At 42.1% G+C, this 25,015-nt stretch overlaps 1 protein-coding gene, 1 long non-coding RNA gene and 1 pseudogene across 2 annotated transcripts; 2 read left to right on the top strand and 1 right to left on the bottom strand.

Annotated features, from left to right (window-relative positions):
• The first annotated feature begins 608 nt into the window (after positions 1-608).
• On the top strand, positions 609-2,917 carry LOC129848542 (uncharacterized). Its single transcript, XR_008758505.1, has 3 exons — positions 609-624; positions 831-892; positions 2,528-2,917. It is a non-coding gene; the product is annotated as an uncharacterized LOC129848542 (long non-coding RNA).
• A 406-nt stretch (positions 2,918-3,323) lies between these two features.
• LOC129848540 (ceramide kinase-like) lies at positions 3,324-10,156 on the top strand. Its single transcript, XM_055915708.1, has 6 exons — positions 3,324-3,433; positions 3,668-3,813; positions 8,250-8,324; positions 8,699-8,848; positions 8,950-9,055; positions 9,169-10,156. The coding sequence occupies exons 1-6, from the start codon at positions 3,324-3,326 to the stop codon at positions 9,245-9,247; spliced, it is 666 nt and encodes a 221-aa protein (XP_055771683.1). The 3' UTR covers positions 9,248-10,156.
• Positions 10,157-15,287: 5,131 nt separating this feature from the next.
• LOC129848539 (golgin subfamily A member 6-like protein 26) lies at positions 15,288-22,394 on the bottom strand (annotated as a pseudogene).
• Between the last annotated feature and the right edge of the window lie 2,621 nt (positions 22,395-25,015).

Below are 25,015 nucleotides of genomic sequence, written 5' to 3'. Positions count from 1 at the left end.
GATACACTGATGATTTTGCAGGTTTTCCTACTTACAAAGCATGTAGAGGTCTGTAGTTTTTAACATAGGTACACTTCAACTGTGAGAGACGGAATCTAAAACAAAAATCCAGAAAATCACATTGTATGATTTAAGTAATTAATTTGCATTTATTTTATATAAGCCAATAAACACTAAACAGAACAAAGGACAAGGCATATTGACATTAAGGAGAAGCATGCTTAATCGAGTGATCATAAGGGTCCAGTGAGTAGAGGTTGGTTGGGGTCACGGCGATTCAGACTGCTGGCCGGGTAGCTGGCTATCCGTAGCAAGCTAGTGTAGCAGTGTGATGTTGTACCCCTAGATTATGCACCAAGTTGCACACAAGGACAAATTAAAATAGGCCAGGTCAAGAGGGGATGTTAATAATTTGATAATAATAATAATAATTCAGTTTTTTATTTAATTTAATTACAGCTGCATAGCTAATGTTTTTATTTGGTGTACAAACACTTTTTCATATCAATATTGTACATACATGTGATTGTAAAAGTTTTGTATATTTTGGTTTCGCCCATCGCGGGTTATCTGTATTTCCATACCACTTTAGTGTTCTCTTTTGCCTGACCTTCGGCTAGCAAGGTATGTTGTCTTTGGCTCCGAAATTGTTTAATATAAAACCGTCATAATGTTACACAATGTACTGTTTTGCAACCATAAGTTTGTTACAATGTGGATAATATAAAGATTTATGTTACCCTAGTTAGCGAGCTTTGTGAAACTTGTTATCTATTGTAACTTGTGAGTACTTGGGACGTGTTTGAGTGAGTGTCCATGTGATCGCGCAGGTGCCTGAGAGCTGTAACTGCGCCAAGGGTTAACATAATGTGTGTTGTCTCTTCGTGTGCAGGTATGTCTTTAATTTTGTCCGAATTATGTTCTGTGTAATTTTACTTGTATTGTATGGTGTGCTGTTGTGCATCAAATGTGTACACGCAGCACCTGTTATTTCCTTTTGGCGCTCTTTTGCCTGACCTTCGGCTAGCAAGGTGCCTGAGAGCTGTGACTGCGCCAAGGGTTAACATAATGTGTGTTGTTTCTTCGTGTGCAGGGCAAATAAAAAGATTTCAACTAGCAGACCGTCAGTTGTGGTAGCGTCCCAATTAAAAGTGCACAACGCAGAATGAACCATGCTACACTAGCATAGGATGGAGGTCTGTTTTTTGCCGCCTCGTGCGTTTCCGTCGGTAGATTAGTGGGGTTCTGTGTGGTAGAGGGGATCAATCCAATTGGCAAAATCGATATAGTTATATAGTGACCCAAGAAAAATTGTCCGATAGACTTATTCAGATAGCAGCCGATAAGACAGCTAATGATTAGCGGGCCCCAGATGAGCGTTCAGGTAAGGTCGCGACGGAGGTGGCAGTTGGTTAACTCCCTCGGGCAGATAACGTCGGTAGTCAGTCGTGAAGGCCCTGTGGGGCTCCGCATTGGTAGTAAAACGTGTCCCGATAGGTGATTGTAGCCCTGGAGTGGCTGATGGAACTCTTCAGGTGGCTAGCTCCAGAATAATTGATGTTAGCTTCGGGATCAACGTAAGCCAATAGACACACGGTTTGCAGCTAGCTAGCTGCGAGATCCAGGTGTAAATGTCCAGAGCTTGCAGTTGAAACCCAGGGATATGGATACAAATAGGTTCAGTATGTTCTGGTCTGAGTCGCGTTGTACAAAAGTGGCGATATATTAAAGTGGCGATAGAACTAAAGGAGTATCTGATGACCACAAACCGTGGTTAGCTGAAATACTAACGTTAGCCAGTAATCTGGCTAGCTAATATTGTGGATTTTCAGATTTGAGGTAAATAAAACTTTTTTTGTAACTAGTGAGGCGGGTTGCAGGAAAGCGTTTTGAAGTTGAGTTTTTGGGAAAAATGCATATATAAAAGATAGGTGTGTATGTATATATATATATATATATATATATATATATATATATATATATATATATATATACATACACACACACGGGACACGACAATACAGGACAAAAAGACATCTGACTGCTATTTCATCTTGGATGAATTTTTTTTTTATGCTTACAGGGACAGAGACATTTTGAAAGTATGCCTTATCTACTTTGAAGAACTAGTTAAATGATTTGGTCGACAGCTCTGCAACAAAGGCTACCTAAATAGAATGACTAGACAGTACAGTATGGGGAGCACAGAGAACGTTAGTTTTGGCTCGCTGACTGCTACTACCTGAGTAGAGATGAGATTACTTTAAGAAATGAAAAATAAGGAATTAATATACACAACTGATATTTGATTTCATAGTCATTTCCTATTTTTCTATTGATGTCTACCAATGTGGACCTGACAGAGACGATGGAATATGTTCAATGTTTTGGCAGTTATTTCATTTTTAAAGCATTAAATACATTCGCGAAAACCGTGATTTATTTTTTCAATAATCTAACCGAAACCAAACCGACCTCAAAGAGCACTAATTGTTCAGTACTATTGCTTTCACTTGACTTTTTGCAGCTAGCAGAGCCAAGCATTTGCTGGTGTACATCAACCCTTATGGGGGCAAGCAGCAAGTGCATTTATGAGCAGAAAGTCTCGCCTCTCTTCGCCTGTGCCTCCATCTCCACGGATGTGATTGGTGAGTGCCTGCCAAAGACATTAAACATGATTTAATAATAGATGAGTCTTTATGGGCCAAGTCAAATTGTTCACTCTAGGCAAATGGGCACAAGCTCTCTCAGGCCGCACAGGAATATGACATCATTTACGGCCGCCATCTATCATCCTAGTTCCTCATTGGAAAGGATGATGGTCGTTGAATACTGGATTCCTTTACATCCCGTTTACTTCTCAGACTAGCGAAAGACTGTGAACATTTGTCAAAGTCATATATTTTGACGAATTGCATTTAACTATACAGCTGCTTGGGTTGATATCAAAATATTGATACAGTATTTGAACAATTGTAAAAAAAAAAAAAAAAGATATATAAAACATCTAAGGTGGGTGTGAAAATGTTTGCACATAAAATCAAACTATTCCTTTAGCTTCAAATTGTTTCAATGTCTAACAATTAGAGAAGAGAAAATGCCTACTTTAGGACTTCTGCAATCTCAGACTTCTTTATGGAAAATGCTTAGTCGATATATTGCTCCAAGCGAGTGAATGATTACGCCTTAAGTCCAAAATATCAATTTATGCAACAAATTAGGAAAACATAATGCGATATAAATGAATCAATTGTTAACCTGTTCAAGTTGACATTTCAAGTGTATCCCAACTACAGGAAGCACTTGAAAGACAAACGTGAAGCATGCTAAGACGTCTAACTCTTTCCTGGTCATTTGTTGTCATAGTTACAGAGCATGCCAATCATGCCAGGGACCACCTGAAGACAGAGGCGGAGTTAAAGAAATATGATGGGTGAGTTGAGGATGGAGATGTTCTCTATGTCATTGTCGCTATAGTAATCAAAGGTCTGTTTTAAAGACCTCTTTGTAGTCTGGTTTTCAGCTCAACCGTCACTAAATCATATTCAACCAATCACAGTTGAACTAAAAACACCCCTGGTCAAGTATATTAATCTCAAACGACAAACAAAAAGATCAGTTTTGTTGTTCTGACCTCTGTGTTACATGACCTTTGACCTCTATGCAGAGTGGTGTGTGTAGGCGGGGACGGCATGTTCAGCGAGATAGTTCAGGGCCTGGTCTCTCGAACACAGGGGGATAACGGAGTGGACCAGAACAGCCCGGAGGAGAAGCTGGTACCCTGTAGTGTCCGCATCGGCATTATATCCGCAGGTTAGTCAAGACCACACGCAGACATTCACAAGCACGTACACATTCTATACATGCCATCTGCAAGCATTCTCCTCTCTTGGTGTCTTGACAATATAGAATGTTATTTATATATATATATATATATTTAAATTTAAAGTTTGTTTTTCAATCAACCAACCAAACACATTCCACATTCACAGATGTGACAGACTTAAAAAAAAAAAAAAAATAATAATAATAAAAAATTGTTATATATATACACAAAGAATAATTATTACAAAATTTAAAATAGAACTTGCAGCAGCACTATCAAGGTTCTTTATTAGCTATTTCCAGCCTTAGCTGAGATGACGCCAATAATTCGTTTTTAGATTTTACTGCACCTTACACAACACGCATCTGCTGGTGATCTCCCTGATCACCCCATTCGCTCTGTCCAATTTGAAATATAGTTGAGTAGTGGAGACCAGAGTCTATCAAACTTGGGCTGTCTCTTGTGGAGGTCAAAAGTGAGCTTTTCAAGAGGGAGAAAGTCAACAATCTGGTTAATCCACATTTTAAATGTAGGAGAGGTACTAGAGGCCCACAATAGAAGAATACATTTCTTAGCAAAGTATGTAATGGTCATAAGCAAATTTTCTCTGTCAGGATCAAGAACAAAGTCCTGCTGGGCATTAAGAAGATAGATACACGGGGTCATATCAAACTGTACATCTAGTATTTTCTGTGCAGCAGTATGTATAGATTGCCAAAATCTGGCAATCTCTCTACAGCTCCAAAATACATGCATATAGGTTCCACTTTCAGAGGTACATCTTTTACAGTTAGGAGAAATGTCTGTTTTCATTCTATGGAGTCTCAAGGGAGTGTAATAAAATTTGCACAAAAATGTGTAATTAGATTCATTTTTACATTAGTAGAGGAGCAGTATACCCTGTCGCATACCTCCGCCCATAACTCATCACTGATAGTCAGACCAGGGTCCTTTTCCCAGATTATTTTCAAAGGAGGAGCCTCCTTTCTCAGAAAGGAGTCTATAGATATAAGATATTTTGCCTTTAATGGATTGTGCTGTGGCAAGAAGGGTTTCAACTTCATTCAACTGAGTTCTAAACCCCCTCTTGGAAGTAAATGAGGAAATGACATGTCTAGTTTGAAGATATAAAAAAAAAAGGGATCTTGGCACATTGAATTCACTGCAGAGCTCTTGAAAGGATTTCAGTGTAGTGGTCTTCTGATGAAATAGGTCTGAAAAGGTCCTGATTCCTAGAGTATGCCAAAGATTAAAGTTGGCATCCCTCAGGGCTTTTGGCAAGTCTGGGTTGCCTACTATAGGCGAGTGAGAACATTTTTGGGAGGAAATGCCCAGGTATTTCTTACAGTCCCTCCACGCTAGTAGGGTGCTGTAAATCACAAAGGTTTTGGCTATGTTGCCCACTTCACTAAAGTTATTAATGAATATAGTTGAGCTTAGTGGCAATGAACCACAGGATTGGGCTTCTATCTGGATCCACGTTGACTCTTGTCTGTTGTGATCCATGTTAGCATGTTGCGGATTTGGGCAGAACAGTAGTACAATTGAAGGGAGGGAAGGGCAAGACCACCCTTAGATTCAGCTTTCGATTGAGTGGAGAGCATGATCCTAGGTTTTTTATTGCCCCATATAAATTTTGGTGATGCTTTGGTTAATTGTTTTGAAAAAGGAAGCTGGGAGGTAGCATGGTAGCATCTGAAATAATTAGTTCAGTCTAGGGAGGATGTTCATACGGATGACATTAATTCTTCCTAGTAAGCTAATTGGAAGGGAGATCCAGGTTTGGAGATCGTTCTTGATTCGATCCAGGAGTGGAAGATAATTCTCCTTGAAAAGCCTATTCAGATCTGGTGTTATGAATATCCCACGGTATTGAAACCCCTGTGTCTTCCATTGGAATGGACATAGTGTCTTCATAGAACTGGTGAGTGTAATATTGAGAGGGCAGACAGTGGATTTGTTAAAATTAATCTTAGAACCTGGAAACGTGCCTTACTGAGCAATTGTGTCTAAAATGGGAGGAAGGGATTTCTCAGGGTTGGATATGTAGAGCAAGACATCATCCGCGTAAAGTGAAATCTTGTGCTGCAGGCCGCCTGCAGGAACACCTATAATACTTGGATTGCTCCTTATCAACTCTGCCAGAGGCTCCGCCCCCAACAAGTAGAGCAGGGGGGACAGCGAGCACCCTTGTCTTGTGCCCCATCCCAAATGGAATCTGTCAGAGTTTGGTCCGTTAGTAGTCACCATGGCATTTGGATGAGAGTATAGTGATTTGATCCATTTAATAAAGTTTGGGCCCATATTGAACTTTTCTAAGACTGAGAACAGAAAGCGCCACTCCATCCTGTCGAACGCCTTCTCAGCATCCAGTGAAGCCAGCAGGACAGGGGTCTTCTGTGCGTTTACTTGATCAATAATATCAAAAAGACGGCGAATGTTGTCAGAAGAGTATCTGTCTCTAGTAAATCCAGTTTGGTCCACTTTTATTATTTTGTGAAGAAGAGTGTTTAGTCTTTTGGCGAGCAATTTGGAATCCAACAAGCTTATGGGCCGGAAGGAGGAGCAGGATATGGTGTCCTTGTCTTTTTTGAGCAACACTGTAATGCGAGCTGTGTGCATTGATTCTGGGAGAACTCCGTTTTTGCAAAAATCCTCCAGCATTGGCATGAAAATAGGGCTAAGCTGGGGCTAAAAAGCTTTGTAGAACTCTCTGGAGAATCCATCTGGGACTGGGGACCTGTTAGGTGGCATGGAGGTGATTGCCTCCTGGACCTCCTCAGGAGTGACGGGGGAGTTGAGATCTTCTTGGTCGGTCTCTGATAGTTTAGGTAGCGAGATTCCCTCTAGGAAGGAGTGGAGTTCTGCCTCCGTGTGTTTTCTCTCAGAGGTATATAGTTTGCAGTAAAAATCATGAAAAGTTAAATTGATATTTTTTGGGTCATATGTGACCTCGTCCTCTGCTGTTTGGATAGCCATAATTGTACGCTCTGACTGCTCTTTTTTTAATTGATAAGCATGTAATCTACATGGCCTATTGTTTTACTCATGGTATTTCTGTTTAGTAAAGAGAACTTTTTTTTTTAAATCTCCCGAGTATAGTCCAAATTCAGTTTGGCTTTGGCTGCTTTATGTTGACTCCAGGAGGTGCTGTCTGGGGATTGTTTATGTACTTTTTCACAGCGTTCCAGCTCCCCCTCCAGATCTAGCCTGTGTGCTTCCATTGCTTTTTTCTTAGAGGAAGCATATGCAATTAGATGACCTCTTAGTGTGGCTTTAGCAGCGTCCCACATTGTCGCCGGAGAAACAGGAGATTCTTTGTTGTCTTGTGTGTAGTTGTCTATCCATGTAGTTACCAATGTATGGAATGCTTCGTTTGATAGCATGGAGGTGTTGAATTTCCAGCTCTGTGACCTCGATGTTTTTGCAGAGGTCAAAGCAGAGTTGGACAAAGGCGTACCTCTACTGTTGGATTTGAAAGAATGAGAAATACACCTGTCCCACCCAAGCTCTGCGGAGTTTGGCATGTTCAGCATCACAGAGGTGTGTCTCTTGCAATAGCGCGATGTCTGCTTTTTCCTTTTTTAGAGCACATAGTATCTTTTTCCGTTTTATTGCATGACCTAGACCATGGCAGTTCCATGTCAATAGATTTAAGGGTCCTCTTGCGCTAGCTTTTTCTGAAGCTAGCTGCTTCTTGGAGGCTTTTTCCGTCGCTAATGCTCGAGTCCGGGTAAAAATGTCACCTGTAGTGTCGCCTTTTGTAGCCGCCATGACTTTTTGACTAAAGCTAAATGAGTTTAAACTTGAAGTGGGGGTAAAAATAAGAATTGGAAACTACTTGTGCGGAGCTCCTAGTTCATGCGGCCATCTCGTTCAGGGGTCACGTGATCCTCTTATTTAGATTTCATATTTTGGATTTAATGTAACAATGTTCTTGTCTATAGCTATTCTGTACTCTGTCGTATAATTTGTTTTATGTGGAAGTGTAGCTCCTGCATGTGCAACAGCTAATGGGATCCTAATAAAGTTTAAAAAAACACACCACTATGTTTACATAGCAATGATCACATCAATAGCTCAGTTTATGACCTGACTGCGTAAGTTTACAAACTAAGGTCAACCATGAGGTCCATTTCATGTACACTACACTATCTGTTGATTTCCGCATTCCATTTTTCCATCTTACACACACACACACACACACACACACACCCTGGCCGTGATCCCAGTCTCCAAGGGTGTTGGGATATGCAATAAATATTTCCAATACATGCATATTAGTACACACTTGTACATGTATGAGAGGGGACAATTATAAGCACCCACCAAATTATTATTATTACAAACACACACACTGCTAGCTTTTGTCTGTGTAGGCAGGAACATAATGTATCATTGTCTTGTTTTGTGTGGTATCCAGGTTCAACGGACTGCATCTGCTATGCCACTGCCGGCATCAATGACCCTGTGACCTCAGCTTTACATGTCATAGTGGGTGGGTGCAGGCAATTAAAATGCCTTTAAAAATAGTGTAACTGACATTTTTATACAGCACAGACTAGTAGCATAAGCATTCTGCATTCTGTTCCAGGTCTTTCCTGGAGATTCATTGTGAATAGAAATGTCTCGTGTTTGTCACTTCTATGTTAGCTATGGCACACTCAGCTGACCAACAAGTGACAGCCGTGACCTACTTATTCAAAGCTTTTGAGATAAGAGGAAACTGCTGGAGGTCAGTGTGGGTGGATGGGTGTGCTTTTTTTTTTATAGTTAAAGCACATAGTGTGTCATCACACCTCTTTAAGACACTGTACCCCACACACACAGTATCTGTGGAGGATCACTCATACTAGACTCCTGTCTTCACAGGAGACTTCCAGCCAATGGACTTGTGCTCGGTCCATCACAACACATTCTTGAGGTATTCCATCTCCCTGCTTGGATACGGTTTCTCTGGTGACGTGCTGGCAGACAGCGAGAGGAAACGCTGGATGGGACCAGCCAGATATGACTTTTCAGGTGGGTCAGAGGAGTAGCTTTAGCTGTTTTAGGAAATACAACCATTGGGACTGTTACGGTAGTCTGTTGCTAGTGATATGGCATGATGTCGTTTTGTGCAGGTTTTAAGACGTTCCTGACACATCACCACTATGAAGGGGCTGTGTCTTTTCTACCAGAAACTGACACACTGGGAACACCGCGAGACAAGACCAGGTGTAGAGCTGGGTATGTAATACGGTACACGTACAACCTGTTGTGTAGTTTAGTATTACATGTTTGTCTAGATGGTGCAAAGGAGATTGCTCACTTGGCTAGCCAACTCCATTTCTGCTTTCCAGGTGCTTCATATGCCAGCACATCGGGCAGCTGTATTCAGGGGATTCTCCAGAGGAATCCAAGACTGCTCCACTTTATTGAGCAATTACACACAAGGTCCAACTGAAATTTGACTTCCGCTTTTAACCCAAGCCCTCCAAAATACAAACACTGAGTATACAAAACATTAAGAACACCTGCTATTTCCATGACATAGACTGACCAGGTGAAAGCTCTGATCCGTTATTGATGTCATTTCAATCAGTCTAAATGAAGGGGAGGAGACAGGTTAAAGAAGGATTGTTAGGCCTTGAGACAACAGACATGGATTGTGTATGTGTGCCATTCAGAGGGTGAATGGGCAAGACCAAAGATTGAAGTGCCTTTGAACGGGGTATGGTAGTAGGTGCCAAGCAGGTGCACCGATTTGTGTCAAGAAATGCAATCCAGCTGTGTTTTTCACATTCAACAGTTACCTGTGTGTATCAAGGATGGTCCACCACTCAAAGGACATCCAGCCAACTTGACACTACTATGGGAAGCATTGGAGTCAACATTGGCCAGCATCCCTGTGGAACACTTTCAACAGCTTCTGGAGTCCTCCCCCAGCAAATTGAGGCTGTTCTGAGGGTAAAAGGGGGTTGCAACTCAATATTAGAAAGGTGTTCTTAATTGTTGGTATACTCAGTGTACATACACAGGTTTAGGAGAGGTGCAGGAGGCTGCCACACTGGGCGCTGCTGTTGTGGGGGATTAAGTGCCTTGCTCAAGAGCACAACGGCAGGATATGGTATCTAGGATTTCACACCAGCAACCCTCTGGTTACTAGCTCACTTCTTTGCGTCTGACCCGGGATTCGAACTGGTAACCCTCCAGTTGCTGGCTCACCTCTTTTACCGCTAGGCTACTATTTGAAGCTTACATAAAAATGGGGGAATCAGTAAGACTTTACTATTGGAAAAGATGTATCAGTTTAAATCACCACAAACATAAAAGTATTTTGGGCCACAAATGAAAGCAATTTATTAGTGTAAAATATATTTGAAAAATCAAGTCTAACTTAGTGGGAGGAATGACCTCGATTCAGGGCTTTACCAAGTCGATGAAAGCTACAGTAGCAGCATGTCTCCAAAGCTCAAAACTCAAAATCAAATCAAATTTTATTTGTCACATACACATGGTTAGCAGATGTTAATGCGAGTGTATCGAAATGCTTGTGCTTCTAGTTCCGACAATGCAGTAATAACCAACAAGTAATCTAACCTAACAATTCCACAACTACTACCTTATACACACAAGTGTAAAGGGATAAAGAATATGTACATAAAGATATATGAATGAGTGATGGTACAGAACGGCATAGGCAAGATGCAGTAGATGGTATCGAATACAGTATAGTCATCTCATATGTATAATGTAGGGTATGTAAACAAAGTGGCATAGTTTAAAGTGGCTAGTGATACATGTATTACTTAACCTGTCTAGGATCAGCGTGGCGCTAGCGGCACACCCCCCCCCCCCCCCCCACTGAAAAACCAGTGCCGCGAAATTCAAAAAAAAAAAGTTTTTAAAATATTTAACTTTCACACATTAAAGTCCAATACAGCTAATGAAAGACACAGATCTTGTGAATCCAGACAACATTTCCGATTTTTAAAATGTTTTACAGGGAAGACACATGACACATGTACATGTACATCTATTAAAGATGTACATCTATTACCTAAAAACACATTAGCATAATCCACCATCTTTTATTTGTCCACCAACACCAGTAGCCATCACCAATTCGGCTAAACTAAGATATTTATAGCCCCTAACCAACAAAAAAACTCATTAGATGACAGTCTGATAACATATTTATGGTATGGGATAGGTTTTGTTAGAAAAAAGTGCATATTTCAGGTAGATGGCATAGTTTACAATTGCACCCACCATCACAAATGGACTAGAATAATTACAATGAGCAACGTGTTTACCTAACTACTAATCATCAAACATTTCGTAAAAATACACAGCATACACGAATCGAAAGACACAGATCCTGTGAATACAGACAATATTTCAGATTTTCTAAGTGTCTTACAGAGAAAACACAATAAATCGTTATATTAGCTTAGCACATAGCAATTAGCAGCCCAGCATTGATTCTAGCCAAAGTGAGCGATAAAAGTCAACATCGCCAAAAGATATTAATTTTTTCACTAACCTTCTCAGAATTCTTCCGATGACACTCCTGTAACATCACATTACAACATGCATATACAGTTTGATCGAAAATGTTTATATTTAGCCACCAAAATCATGGTTAGACAATGTGAAATGTAGACAAGCTGGTAAAGAAAAAGTCCTTGCGCCACTTAGACAGTGATCTACTCTTATACATAAATACTCATAAACGTGACTAAAAAATATAGGGTGGACAGGGATTGATAGACAATTTAATTCTTAATACAATTGCGTTATTACATTTTTTAATTTATCCTTACTTTTCAATACAGTTTGCGCCAAGCGAAGCTACGTCAAAAAACATGGCGTCCTAAGCCACTAAAATGTTTCGACAGAAACACGATTTATCATAATAAAAATGTCCTACCTTGAGCTGTTCTTCCATCAGTATCTTGGGCAAAGGATCCTTTCTTGGGAGAAATCGTCTTTTGGTGGAAAGCTGTCCTCTTGCCATGTGGAAATGTCAACTGCGTTCGGGATGAACTGAAAAGCGTGCCCAACTTTTCACATCGTTGCAAAAATAAATGTCCCAAAATCGCACTAAACGGATATAAATTGCTATAAAACGCTTTAAATTAACTACCTTATGATGTTTTTAACTCCTATAACGAGTGAAAAGATGACCGGAGAAATATAACAGGCTAAACTAACGCTTGGAACAGGTGCGCGCCGGTGTCCTCTAGGCTCATGACGCAGCTCCCAAAGAATGACTAGCTTCAGGGTTTTTTCATTTGTAGGGCCTGTGAACGCGCAATCGACCCCGTTGGAATCGTCATCACGTAAAGGCATCCAGGGGAAGACGTAAGAAGTGTCCGTATAGTCATAGCAACGACAGTGCCCTTTTAACTGACTTCAGAAGAGTGGCCAACATTTCTCAAATCTGACTCCATGTCAGGGAAATTGCTGTAGAATGGGCTCTGTTCCACTTAGAGACAAAATTTCAACTCCTATAGAAACTATAGACTGTTTTCTATCCAATAATAATAATAATATGCATATTGTACGATCAAGGATTTTGTGGGAAGCCGTTTAAAAAATTAGCCAAATTAGCATAAATAGTCTAAACAGCGCCCCCATCCCCAACATTAAGATGCAGTAGATGATATAGAGTACAGTATATACATATGAGATGAGTAATGTAGGGTATGTAAACATTATATTAAGTGTCATTGTTAAAAACCTTTTAGGGATAGGGGGCAGCATTTTCACTTTGGATGAATTGCGTGCCCATAGTGAACTGCCTCCTACTCTGTCCCAGATGCTAATATATGCATATTATTATTACTATTGGATAGAAAACACTCTGAAGTTTCTAAAACTGTTTGAATTATAGTTTAGGGATCCCTTTTGTTCCGATTGATAAACCCTTCCCAGTGCACGCCTAGGCCACGGCTCCACTGGGCATGGTTATGCAGGAGGGTCATGAGGAGAGAATTAGTCTCTTCCTCATTGATTCCCCTGCGTTTCCGGTGGTGCTGGGGATGTCCTGGTTGGCCCGTTACAACCCCAAGATTTCGTGGCAACAGAGGGCTCTAAAGGGGTAGTCAGAGGAGTGCTCAGGCAGGTGTGTAGGGGTTTCCATCGGTGCAACGACGGTGGGAAGTACAGACCAAATCTCCACCGTGCGCATTCCCTCAGAATATGACAATTTGGCTATCGTCTTCTGTAAAAAGGCGGCGACCCAATTACCACCTCATTGACGAGGGGATTGTGCGATACATCTCCTGGTAGACGCTGCACTTCCAAGGAGTCACGTGTATCCCCTGTCACAGGAGGAGACGGTGGCTATGGAGACATATGTCTCTGAATCTCTGAGGCAGGTGTACATTCGGCCCTCCACATCACCTGCCTCCTCCAGTTTCTTTTCTGTGAAGGAGGAGGGAGGTTTGCGTCCGTGCATTGACTATAGAGGTTTAAATTCCATCACGGTGGGATACAGTTACCCGCTACCTCTCATTGCCACGGCGATTGAGTCATTTCACGGGACATGCTTTTACACAAAACTGGATCTCAGGTGTGCGTATAACGTGATGAGTGGAAGACAGCGTTTAGTACCACATCCGGCCATTATGAGTACCTTGTCATGCCGTACGGCTTGAAGAATGCTCCAGCAGTCTTCCAATCTTTTGTAGACGAGATTCTCAGCGACCTGCACGGGCAGGGTGTGGTGGATTATATTGATGACATTCCTGTCTATTCTGCTACACGCGCCACGCATTTGTCTCTGGCGCGCAAGGTACTTGGGTGACTGTTGGAGCATGACCTGTACGTCAAGGCTGATGAATTCTTGATGAAAGGATGAATCTGATGTGGTTCTTTCACTAGGAGATGAAAGGATGAGTCTGGTGTGGTTCTCTCACTATGAGATATGTTAGTATATGATGGTTTGCTAGAGTGTAGATTACCTGTGTTGCTGCTGCACTGAAACATGTGCAACTCCCGACTGAAGAAGGAGTGGACATGGGTCGGAGGGTCGGTGATGCAACCGCTCCTCTCTCTGCTGCGTGTAGTCCAACCAGACCGAGAATTGATGATGATGTAAATCAAGTGTTATCAAGTGTTATGCTGCTGGGGCAGTACAGTTGATATTTAAACTAAGGTGCTCAGGCACAGGTAGACCCCTATCTGTACCACAAGGTTTCATTTCCAGTTTTTAGGACTACAAACTGGCGAGCTCGATGGCCACAACCATCTGTGACAATCTAAAGAGAGAACAAATGCTTTGAGTACAAAACTGTGGGTACATTAGAGACCATTTTCTCTGGCAGGCTCAATTCTGTTAGCATATCTTTCAAGTCTAATGTGACAAAAAAAGTTGTGGAGAATCTAAGGCTGGTGAATGTTTTTTTGAAAGACTTTGCGAACCCTAAAAATATTTGTCAATTTGCAGAGGTCACTTCTTAGCAAGGAAAACTTATCAGTTTTAACATTCTCCTCTCTTACCTATGCATTCTGCCTTCATTTTTTTGCACACAAGGGGTTTCAAGAGTTTAGCCAAACGATTTTTCCCAGCTGCAAATATAGAGACATCTGAGAGAGAGAGAGAGAGAATTGGAAATAAACATCATCGCTGTTATTTAGTGCCTAGTGTGTCTAAGTTGGTATTTCATGGTGCTTGCAACACCAGGGTTGTGTTTTCGATTCCCACAGGGGGCCAGTATAGTCGCTCTGAATAAGAGCATCTGCTCTATGACTAAAATGTAAATGTTAAATGTAAAAAGACAGCTCTACTGGTTATAGCATGGTCCTCCAACCCTCCTGACCTTTACACTTAGCTGGCTGTTCCTGACGAGACCTCTGAAGGACCTCTATCTCTGTCTTCTCTTGGTTCATTCCCCCGCTTTTGTCAGGTCACTTTCACTTTTGACCTTTACTGGCTGATATGTCTGAGGGTTCTGAGTCTTTCCCTCCGCTGCAGCCCTCTGCTCTTGGTTTATCTTTCCAATCTTTTCTCTTGAGATCTCTCCATCAATCCTATCTGTATTCGGTAATGGTGTAACTGTAATCTTTGTTTTGTCTTTTCTTCTCATTGTTCTCTTTCCACTTTTGCCATGAATTCATCGTCTCTATCATAGTCACACTCTGACCAGTCTGTGTCAATGTCCAGGTCCTGTTCACCTTTGACCTTTGTTGTTGCCATAATGCTGCACCCCTCCTCTTTCTTACCTTTGCACTGCTGGGTCTGCTGAGTCTGAGCATCAGCTGAAAAGATGGATAAATCTTTCGGGGGAGAGAGGTGGGCAAGAGGAAAGATAGATAAACATACTGAGGGAATTCATGCTCACTTCACAATCTGAACTTCTCCTTATCATCTAGTGGTCTCTCTCTCTCTCTCTCTCTCTCTCTCTCTCTCTCTCTCTCTCTCTCACCTTTGCATTTTCCTGGCTGGAGCTTTTTCTTCTCTTGGTTTATGTCATCTCTCAGCTGTATTTCCATCATGTTGGAGTTGTGTACACGCTTTCTTTTCCTCAATGTCCACTCTCCACTTTGTCCATTCGTCTTTACCTATGTACTCATTGTCACTATCCATTGTTCCCTCACTATCATAGTCACTCTCTGACCAGTCCAGGTCCTGTTCACCTTTGACCTTTGCTGCCTGGTCTGTCTGAGTGTCGTTAGTCTTTCCTTCAATTGCTAGTTGATCCTCGCCTGGGCCCTGAGTCTTAACCATTGCCGCTGCGAAAATGGAAAAATCTGAAAGAGATGACAAAGGTGTGAAAAGGTAAGTTTTCATTGATATCAGTGGAGTTCGCTACATTTAATGACAGATCAGTGATAATTTACATATGCTGTCAAACAACTGTATTTTTTACCTTTGCACGTTTCCGATTGGTCTTCCTGAGGATGCTGAGTCTCCCTCTGCTCCAGCAAGTATCCTGTCCTCCTTCTCCTCCTGACTCTCTAACTGTCCTTTGTCCTTTTGGTCATCCTTTTCTTTCTCTTGGTTGGATTTGACACCTTTGTGTCTTGGCTTTGACCCTCTTTTCTCTCACCCTCCTCTCTCTTTGGGTTGTTTTCTCTTTCTCAACGTTGTTGTCCGTATTGTCTTTGTCAACCATGCCTTTCTTCATGTTTGGTTTCCCACTCTTATCATCACATTCACTTCTTATCACATTTCTTCCTGTACTCATCACTCTCAATATCTGTCTTTTCTTCAACCTCCTCCTCCTCATTCGTTTCCTTTATTTCTTCACTAATGTCCTCAGTGTCACTGTCGATTATTTCCTCAATCTCGCTGTAGTCACTCTCTGACCAGTATATCACCTGCCAGGTCGTTTTGAACTTTGACTTTTGCTGGTTGATCATTCTGACAGTAATTTGTAGCTACCTTCTCCTCAACAAGCATATTTTTATGTCCAGTTTTGCTATCGTCAGTCTTCGGACATTTATGACTTCCAAAGTGAAATTCCCAAACATCCAAGGCTGTCTTTTTTAGCTCTTTCATCCTCACTGTGTCTTCCACCCTCTTTCTTTCCTCCTTCTCCTCCATTGTGGTCTTCTCTGCATTCTGTCTTTCCATTTTTTTTATATTTTTTTTTTATTTCACCTTTATTTAACCAGGTAGGCTAGTTGCAACTGCAACCTGGCCAAGATAAAGCATAGCAGTGTGAACAGACAACAACAGAGTTACACATGGAGTAAACAATAAACAAGTCAATAACGTAGTAGGGGAAAAAATAGAATCTATATACAATGTGTGCAAAAGGCATGAGGAAGTAGGCAATAAATCGAATAATTACAATTTAGCAGATTAACACTAGAGTGATAAATCATCAGATGATCATGTGCAAGTAGAGATACTGGTGTGCAAAAGAGCAGGAAAGTAAATAAATAAAAGCAGTATGGGGGGTGAGGTAGGTAAATTGGGTGGGCTATATACCGATGGACTATGTACAGCTGCAGCGATCGGTTAGCTGCTCAGATAGCAGATGTTTAAAGTTGTTGAGGGAGATAAAAGTCTCCAACTTCAGAGATTTTTGCAATTCGTTCCAGTCGCAGGCAGCAGAGAACTGGAAGGAAAGGCGTCCAAATGAGGTTTTGGCTTTAGGGATGAATAGTGAGATACACCTGCTGGAGCGCGTGCTACGGGTGGGTGTAGCCATCGTGACCAGTGAACTGAGATAAGGCGGTACTTTACCTAGCATTGCCTTGTAGATGACCTGGAGCCAGTGGGTCTGACGACGAACATGTAGCGAGGGCCAGCCGACTAGGGCATACAGGTCGCAGTGGGTGGGTCGTATAAGGTGCTTTAGTAACAAAACGGATGGCACTGTGATAAACTGTATCCAGTTTGCTGAGTAGAGTATTGGAAGCTATTTTGTAGATGACATCGCTGAAGTCGAGGATCGGTAGGATAGTCAGTTTTACTAGGGTAAGTTTGGCGGCGTGAGTGAAGGAGGCTTTGTTGCGAAATAGAAAGCCGACTCTAGATTTGATTTTGGATTGGAGATGTTTGATATGAGTCTGGAAGGAGAGTTTGCAGTCTAGCCAGACACCTAGGTACTTATAGATGTCTACATATTCTAGGTCGGAACCGTCCAGGGAGGTGATGCTAGTCGGGCGTGCGGGTGCAGGCAGCGAACGGTTGAAGAGCATGCATTTGCTTTTACTAGCGTTTAAGAGCAGTTGGAGGCCACGGAAGGAGTGTTGTATGGCATTGAAGCTCGTTTGGAGGTTAGATAGCACAGTGTCCAAGGAAGGGCCAGAAGTATACAGAATGGTGTCGTCTGCGTAGAGGTGGTCTCAGATCTCAGATGATACGAAGGAGAGGTTGAACAGGCTGGTAATAGGGGGTGCGACAATGGCGGCGGACAGTTTCAGAAATAGGGGGTCCAGTTTGTCAAGCCCAGCTGATTTGTATGGGTCCAGGTTTTCCAGCTCTTTCAGAACATCAGCTATCTGGATTTGGGTAAAGGAGAAGCTGGGAAGGCTTGGGCGAGTAGCGGGGGGGGGGGCTGTTGGCCAAGGTTGGAGTCGCCAGGAGGAAGGCATGGCCAGCCATTGAGAAATGCTTGTTGAAGTCTTTGATTATCACGGATTTATCGGTGGTGACCGTGTTACCTAGCCTCAGTGCAGTGAGCAGCTGGGAGGAGGTGCTCTTGTTCTCCATGGACTTTACAGTATCCCAGAACTTTTTGGAGTTAGAGCTACAGGATGCAAATTTCTGCTTGAAAAAGCTGGCCTTTGCTTTCCTGACTGACTGCGTGTATTGGTTCCTGACTTCCCTGAACAGTTGCATATCGCGGGGGCTCTTCGATGCTATTGCAGTTCGCCACAGGATGTTTTTGTGCTGGTCGAGGGCAGTCAGTTCTGGAGTGAACCAAGGGCTATATCTGTTCTTAGTTCTGCATTTTTTGAACGGAGCATGCTTGTCTAATATGGTGAGGAAGTAACTTTTAAAGAATGACCAGGCATCCTCAACTGACGGGATGAGGTCAATATCCTTCCAGGGTACCCGGGCCAGGTCGATTAGAAAGGCCTGCTCGCAGAAGTGTTTTAGGGAGCGTTTGACAGTGATGAGGGGTGGTCGTTTGACCGCGGACCCGTAGCGGATACAGGCAATGAGGCAGTGATCGCTGAGATCTTGATTGAAGACAGCAGAGGTGTATTTGGAGGGCAAGTTGGTCAGGATAATGTCTATTAGGGTGCCCATGTTTACGGATTTAGGGTTGTACCTGGTGGGTTCCTTGATGATTTGTGAGATTGAGGGCATCTAGCTTAGATTGTAGGACTGCCGGGGTGTTAAGCAGATCCCAGTTTAGGTCACCTAACAGAACAAACTCTGAAGCTAGATGGGGAGCGATCAATTCACAGATGGTGTCCAGGGCACAGCTGGGAGCTGAGGGGGGTCGGTAGCATGCGGCAACAGTGAGAGACTTATTTCTAGAGAGATTAATTTTTAAAATTAGAAGTTCGAACTGTTTGGGCATAGACCTGGAAAGTATGACAGAACTTTGCAGGCTATCTCTGCAGTAGATTGCAACTCCTCCCCCTTTGGCAGTTCTATCTTGACGGAAAGTGTTATAGTTGGGTATGGAAATCTCCGAATTTTTGGTGGCCTTCCTAAGCCAGGATTCAGACACGGCAAGGACATCAGGGTTGGCAGAGTGTGCTAAAGCGGTGAGTAAGACAAACTTAGGGAGGAGGCTTCTGATGTTGACATGCATGAGGCCAAGGCTTTTTCGATCACAGAAGTCAACAAATGAGGGTGCCTGGGGACATGCAGGGCCTGGGTTTACCTCCACATCACCCGAGGAACAGAGGAGTAGTAGGGTGAGGGTAAAGGCTATCAAAACTGGTCGCCTAGAGCGTTGGGGACAAGAAATAAAAGGAGCAGATTTATGGCCGTGGTAGAATAGATTCTGGGCATAATGTGCAGACAGGGGTATGGTGGGGCACGGGTACAGCGGAGGCAAGCCCAGGCACTGGGTGATAAGAGAGGTTGTATCTCTGGACATGCTGACATCCTTTTTGGTTGTTTTGACAATTGCAGTATCACAGTCTTCTTTTTCTAATATCTTCTCTAATCTGAGAAATGTTTCTTCTTCACGATTGGCGGATCCTTCTCATCTGCACTGTTTTCCTTCTCAACCTTTTTGGTTGTTTTGACAATTGCAGTATCACAGTCCTCTTTCTCATATCTTCTCTAATCTGAGAAATGTTTCTTCTTCACGATTGGCGGATCCTTCTCATCTGCACTGTTTTCCTTCAAGTTTTAGGTTGTAGTGCAGAAAGCAGTGCTTGTCTGCTTGGTCCCCTGTCAGTCTGCTTATCATAAATAATCCCCACCTCACTGAACACTCGATTGGGACCGAGGAAGGTGGGGGACAGAAACTTCTTTGCCAATGGAGCAAGTGATTGAAGTCTGTCGTCATTCTGCTTCCACCACTCCAAAGGCAAGCCGCTCTTTCTGTCAATGACAGGCTCTGTGAGGTAACGCTCCAACTCAATTTCAAAACTGCACTGGACTTCAGCCCTGCCCTCTTGGCTTCCAAGGATTCTAGCGTAGAGGCTGTCCACCAGACTGGGTGGCTGATTCATCTACTTGGACTCTTTGCTTTTTTTCACCTGGATTTGTGTCCTCCTCTTCACTTGTCCCATCTACGTCATCTTGGATCGAATCCATCTTTATCATCCGCTCCTCCAACTCTCATTTTTCCAAGCATTTCATTCTTCATTTCTTCCAGTTTCCTGAAGAAATGTTTCTTCACGATTGGCGGATCCTTCTCATCTGCACTGTTTTCCTTTCAACCTTTTTGGTTGTTTTGACAATTGCAGTATCACAGTCCTCTTTTTCTCATATCTTCTCTAATCTGAGAAATGTTTCTTCTTCACGATTGGCGGATCCTTCTCATCTGCACTGTTTTCCTTCTCAACCTTTCTGGTTGTTTTGACAATTGCAGTATCACAGTCCTCTTTCTCATATCTTCTCTAATCTGAGAAATGTTTCTTCTTCACGATTGGCTGATCCTTCTCATCTGCACTGTTTTCCTTCAAGTTTTAGGTTGTAGTGCAGAAAGCAGTGCTTGTCTGCTTGGTCCCCTGTCAGTCTGCTTATCATAAATAATCCCCACCTCACTGAACACTCGATTGGGACCGAGGAAGGTGGGGGACAGAAACTTCTTTGCCAATGGAGCAAGTGATTGAAGTCTGTCGTCATTCTGCTTCCACCACTCCAAAGGCAAGCCGCTCTTTCTGTCAATGACAGGCTCTGTGAGGTAACGCTCCAACTCAATTTCAAAACTGCACTGGACTTCAGCCCTGCCCTCTTGGCTTCCAAGGATTCTAGCGTAGAGGCTGTCCACCCAGACTGGGTGGCTGATTCATCTACTTGGACTCTTTGCTTTTTTGCACCTGGATTTGTGTCCTCCTCTTCACTTGTCCCATCTACGTCATCTTGGATCGAATCCATCTTTATCATCCTCTCCTCCAACTCTCTCATTTTTCCAAGCATTTCATTCTTCATTTCTTCCAGTTTCCTGAAGAAATGTTTCTTCACGATTGGCGGATCCTTCTCATCTGCACTGTTTTCCTTCTCAACCTTTTTGGTTGTTTTGACAATTGCAGTATCACAGTCCTCTTCACTTTTTCTCATATCTTCTCTAATCTGAGAAATGTTTCTTCGTCACGATTGGCTGATCCTTCTCATCTGCACTGTTTTCCTTTCAACCTTTTTGGTTGTTTTGACAATTGCAGTATCACAGTCCTCTTTTTCTCATATCTTCTCCAATCTGAGAAATGTTTCTTCTTCACGATTGGCGGATCCTTATCATCTGCACTGTTTTCCTTCTCAACCTTTCTGGTTGTTTTGACAATTGCAGTATCACAGTCCTCTTTCTCATATCTTCTCTAATCTGAGAAATGTTTCTTCTTCACGATTGGCTGATCCTTCTCATCTGCACTGTTTTCCTTCTCAACCTTTTTGGTTGTTTTGACAATTGCAGTATCACAGTCCTCTTCACTTTTTCTAATATATTCTCTAATCTGAGAAATGTTTCTTCTTCACGATTGGCGGATCCTTCTCATCTGCACTGTTTTCCTTCTCAACCTTTTTGGTTGTTTTGACAATTGCAGTATCACAGTCCTCTTCACTTTTTCTAATATCTTCTCTAATCTGAGAAATGATTCTTCTTCACGATTGGTGGATCCTTCTCATCTGCACTGTTTTCCTTCTCAACCTTTTTGGTTGTTTTGACAATTGCAGTATCACAGTCCTTTTTCTAATATCTTCTCTAATCTTAGAAATGTTTCTTCTTCACGATTGGCTGATCCTTCTCATCTGCACTGTTTTCCTTTCAACCTTTTTGGTTGTTTTGACAATTGCAGTATCACAGTCCTTTTTCTAATATCTTCTCTAATCTTAGAAATGTTTCTTCTTCACGATTGGCTGATCCTTCTCATCTGCACTGTTTTCCTTCTCAACCTTTCTGGTTGTTTTGACAATTGCAGTATCACAGTCCTCTTTCTCATATCTTCTCTAATCTGAGAAATGTTTCTTCTTCACGATTGGCTGATCCTTCTCATCTGCACTGTTTTCCTTCAAGTTTTAGGTTGTAGTGCAGAAAGCAGTTCTTGTCTGCTTGGTCCCCTGTCAGTCTGCTTATCATAAATAATCCCCACCTCACTGAACACTCGATTGGGACCGAGGAAGGTGGGGGACAGAAACTTCTTTGCCAATGGAGCAAGTGATTGAAGTCTGTCGTCATTCTGCTTCCACCACTCCAAAGGCAAGCCGCTCTTTCTGTCAATGACAGGCTCTGTGAGGTAACGCTCCAACTCAATTTCAAAACTGCACTGGACTTCAGCCCTGCCCTCTTGGCTTCCAAGGATTCTAGCGTAGAGGCTGTCCACCAGACTGGGTGGCTGATTCATCTACTTGGACTCTTTGCTTTTTTGCACCTGGATTTGTGTCCTCCTCTTCACTTGTCCCATCTACGTCATCTTGGATCGAATCCATCTTCATCATCCTCTCCTCCAACTCTCTCATTTTTCCAAGCATTTCATTCTTCATTTCTTCCAGTTTCCTGAAGAAATGTTTCTTCACGATTGGCTGATCCTTCTCATCTGCACTGTTTTCCTTCTCAACCTTTTTGGTTGTTTTGACAATTGCAGTATCACAGTCCTCTTCACTTTTTCTAATATCTTCTCTAATCTGAGAAATGTTTCTTCTTCACGATTGGCGGATCCTTCTCATCTGCACTGTTTTCCTTCTCAACCTTTTTGGTTGTTTTGACAATTGCAGTATCACAGTCCTCTTTCTCATATCTTCTCTAATCTGAGAAATGTTTCTTCTTCACGATTGGCTGATCCTTCTCATCTGCACTGTTTTCCTTCTCAACCTTTTTGGTTGTTTTGACAATAGCAGTATCACAGTCCTCTTCACTTTTTCTAATATCTTCTCTAATCTGAGAAATGATTCTTCTTCACGATTGGCGGATCCTTCTCATCTGCACTGTTTTCCTTCTCAACCTTTTTGGTTGTTTTGACAATTGCAGTATCACAGTCCTTTTTCTAATATCTTCTCTAATCTTAGAAATGTTTCTTCTTCACGATTGGCTGATCCTTCTCATCTGCACTGTTTTCCTTCTCAACCTTTCTGGTTGTTTTGACAATTGCAGTATCACAGTCCTCTTTCTCATATCTTCTCTAATCTGAGAAATGTTTCTTCTTCACGATTGGCTGATCCTTCTCATCTGCACTGTTTTCCTTCAAGTTTTAGGTTGTAGTGCAGAAAGCAGTGCTTGTCTGCTTGGTCCCCTGTCAGTCTGCTTATCATAAATAATCCCCACCTCACTGAACACTCGATTGGGACCGAGGAAGGTGGGGGACAGAAACTTCTTTGCCAATGGAGCAAGTGATTGAAGTCTGTCGTCATTCTGCTTCCACCACTCCAAAGGCAAGCCGCTCTTTCTGTCAATGACAGGCTCTGTGAGGTAACGCTCCAACTCAATTTCAAAACTGCACTGGACTTCAGCCCTGCCCTCTTGGCTTCCAAGGATTCTAGCGTAGAGGCTGTCCACCGGACTGGGTGGCTGATTCATCTACTTGGACTCTTTGCTTTTTTGCACCTGGATTTGTGTCCTCTTCACTTGTCCCATCTACGTCATCTTGGATTGAACCCATCTTTATCAACCTCTCCTCCAACTCTCTCATTTTTCCAAGCATTTCATTCTTCATTTCTTCCAGTTTCCTGAAGAAATGTTTCTTCACGATTGGCGGATCCTTCTCATCTGCACTGTTTTCCTTCTCAACCTTTTTGGTTGTTTTGACAATTGCAGTATCACAGTCCTTTTCACTTTTTCTAATATCTTCTCTAATCTGAGAAATGTTTCTTCTTCACGATTGGCGGATCCTTCTCATCTGCACTGTTTTCCTTCTCAACCTTTTTGGTTGTTTTGACAATTGCAGTATCACAGTCCTCTTTCTCATATCTTCTCTAATCTGAGAAATGTTTCTTCTTCACGATTGGCGGATCCTTCTCATCTGCACTGTTTTCCTTCTCAACCTTTTTGGTTGTTTTGACAATTGCAGTATCACAGTCCTCTTCACTTTTTCTAATATATTCTCTAATCTGAGAAATGTTTCTTCTTCACGATTGGCTGATCCTTCTCATCTGCACTGTTTTCCTTCTCAACCTTTTTGGTTGTTTTGACAATTGCAGTATCACACTCCTCTTCACTTTTTCTAATATAATCTCTAATCTGAGAAATGTTTCTTCACGATTGGCGGATCCTTCTCATCTGCACTGTTTTCCTTCTCAACCTTTTTGGTTGTTTTGACAATTGCAGTATCACAGTCCTCTTTCTCATATCTTCTCTAATCTGAGAAATGTTTCTTCTTCACGATTGGCTGATCCTTCTCATCTGCACTGTTTTCCTTCTCAACCTTTTTGGTTGTTTTGACAATTGCAGTATCACAGTCCTCTTTTTCTCATATCTTCTCTAATCTGAGAAATGTTTCTTCTTCACGATTGGCTGATCCTTCTCATCTGCACTGTTTTCCTTCTCAACCTTTTTGGTTGTTTTGACAATTGCAGTATCACAGTCCTCTTCACTTTTTCTAATATCTTCTCTAATCTGAGAAATGTTTCTTCTTCACGATTGGCGGATCCTTCTCATCTGCACTGTTTTCCTTCTCAACCTTTTTGGTTGTTTTGACAATTGCAGTATCACAGTCCTCTTTTTCTCATATCTTTTCTAATCTGAGAAATGTTTCTTCTTCACGATTGGCGGATCCTTCTCATCTGCACTGTTTTCCTTCTCAACCTTTTTGGTTGTTTTGACAATTGCAGTATCACAGTCCTCTTCACTTTTTCTAATATCTTCTCTAATCTGAGAAATGTTTCTTCTTCACGATTGGCTGATCCTTCTCATCTGCACTGTTTTCCTTCTCAACCTTTTTGGTTGTTTTGACAATTGCAGTATCACAGTCCTCTTCACTTTTTCTTAAATATTCTCTAATCTGAGAAATGTTTCTTCTTCACGATTGGCTGATCCTTCTCATCTGCACTGTTTTCCTTCTCAACCTTTTTGGTTGTTTTGACAATTGCAGCATCACAGTCCTCTTCACTTTTTCTAATATCTTCTCTAATCTGAGAAATGTTTCTTCTTCACGATTGGCGGATCCTTCTCATCTGCACTG

Source organism: Salvelinus fontinalis, unplaced genomic scaffold (assembly GCF_029448725.1).
Source record: "Salvelinus fontinalis isolate EN_2023a unplaced genomic scaffold, ASM2944872v1 scaffold_1048, whole genome shotgun sequence".
In the NCBI taxonomy this organism is placed as follows: domain Eukaryota; kingdom Metazoa; phylum Chordata; class Actinopteri; order Salmoniformes; family Salmonidae; genus Salvelinus; species Salvelinus fontinalis.
Note: the sequence above shows the minus strand (reverse complement) of the source record. Positions and strands in the feature narration are given on the sequence as shown.

Bases quoted from the DNA above. Each gene is read 5' to 3' on its own strand.
- LOC129848540 (XM_055915708.1), top strand. From the start codon at position 3,324: ATGCTAAGACGTCTAACTCTTTCCTGGTCATTTGTTGTCATAGTTACA. The intron at 8,325-8,698 runs GTGGGTGCAGGC...CTGTCTTCACAG, and splicing joins AGCTTTACATGTCATAGTGG to GAGACTTCCAGCCAATGGAC. The intron at 9,056-9,168 runs GTATGTAATACG...TCTGCTTTCCAG, and splicing joins AAGACCAGGTGTAGAGCTGG to GTGCTTCATATGCCAGCACA.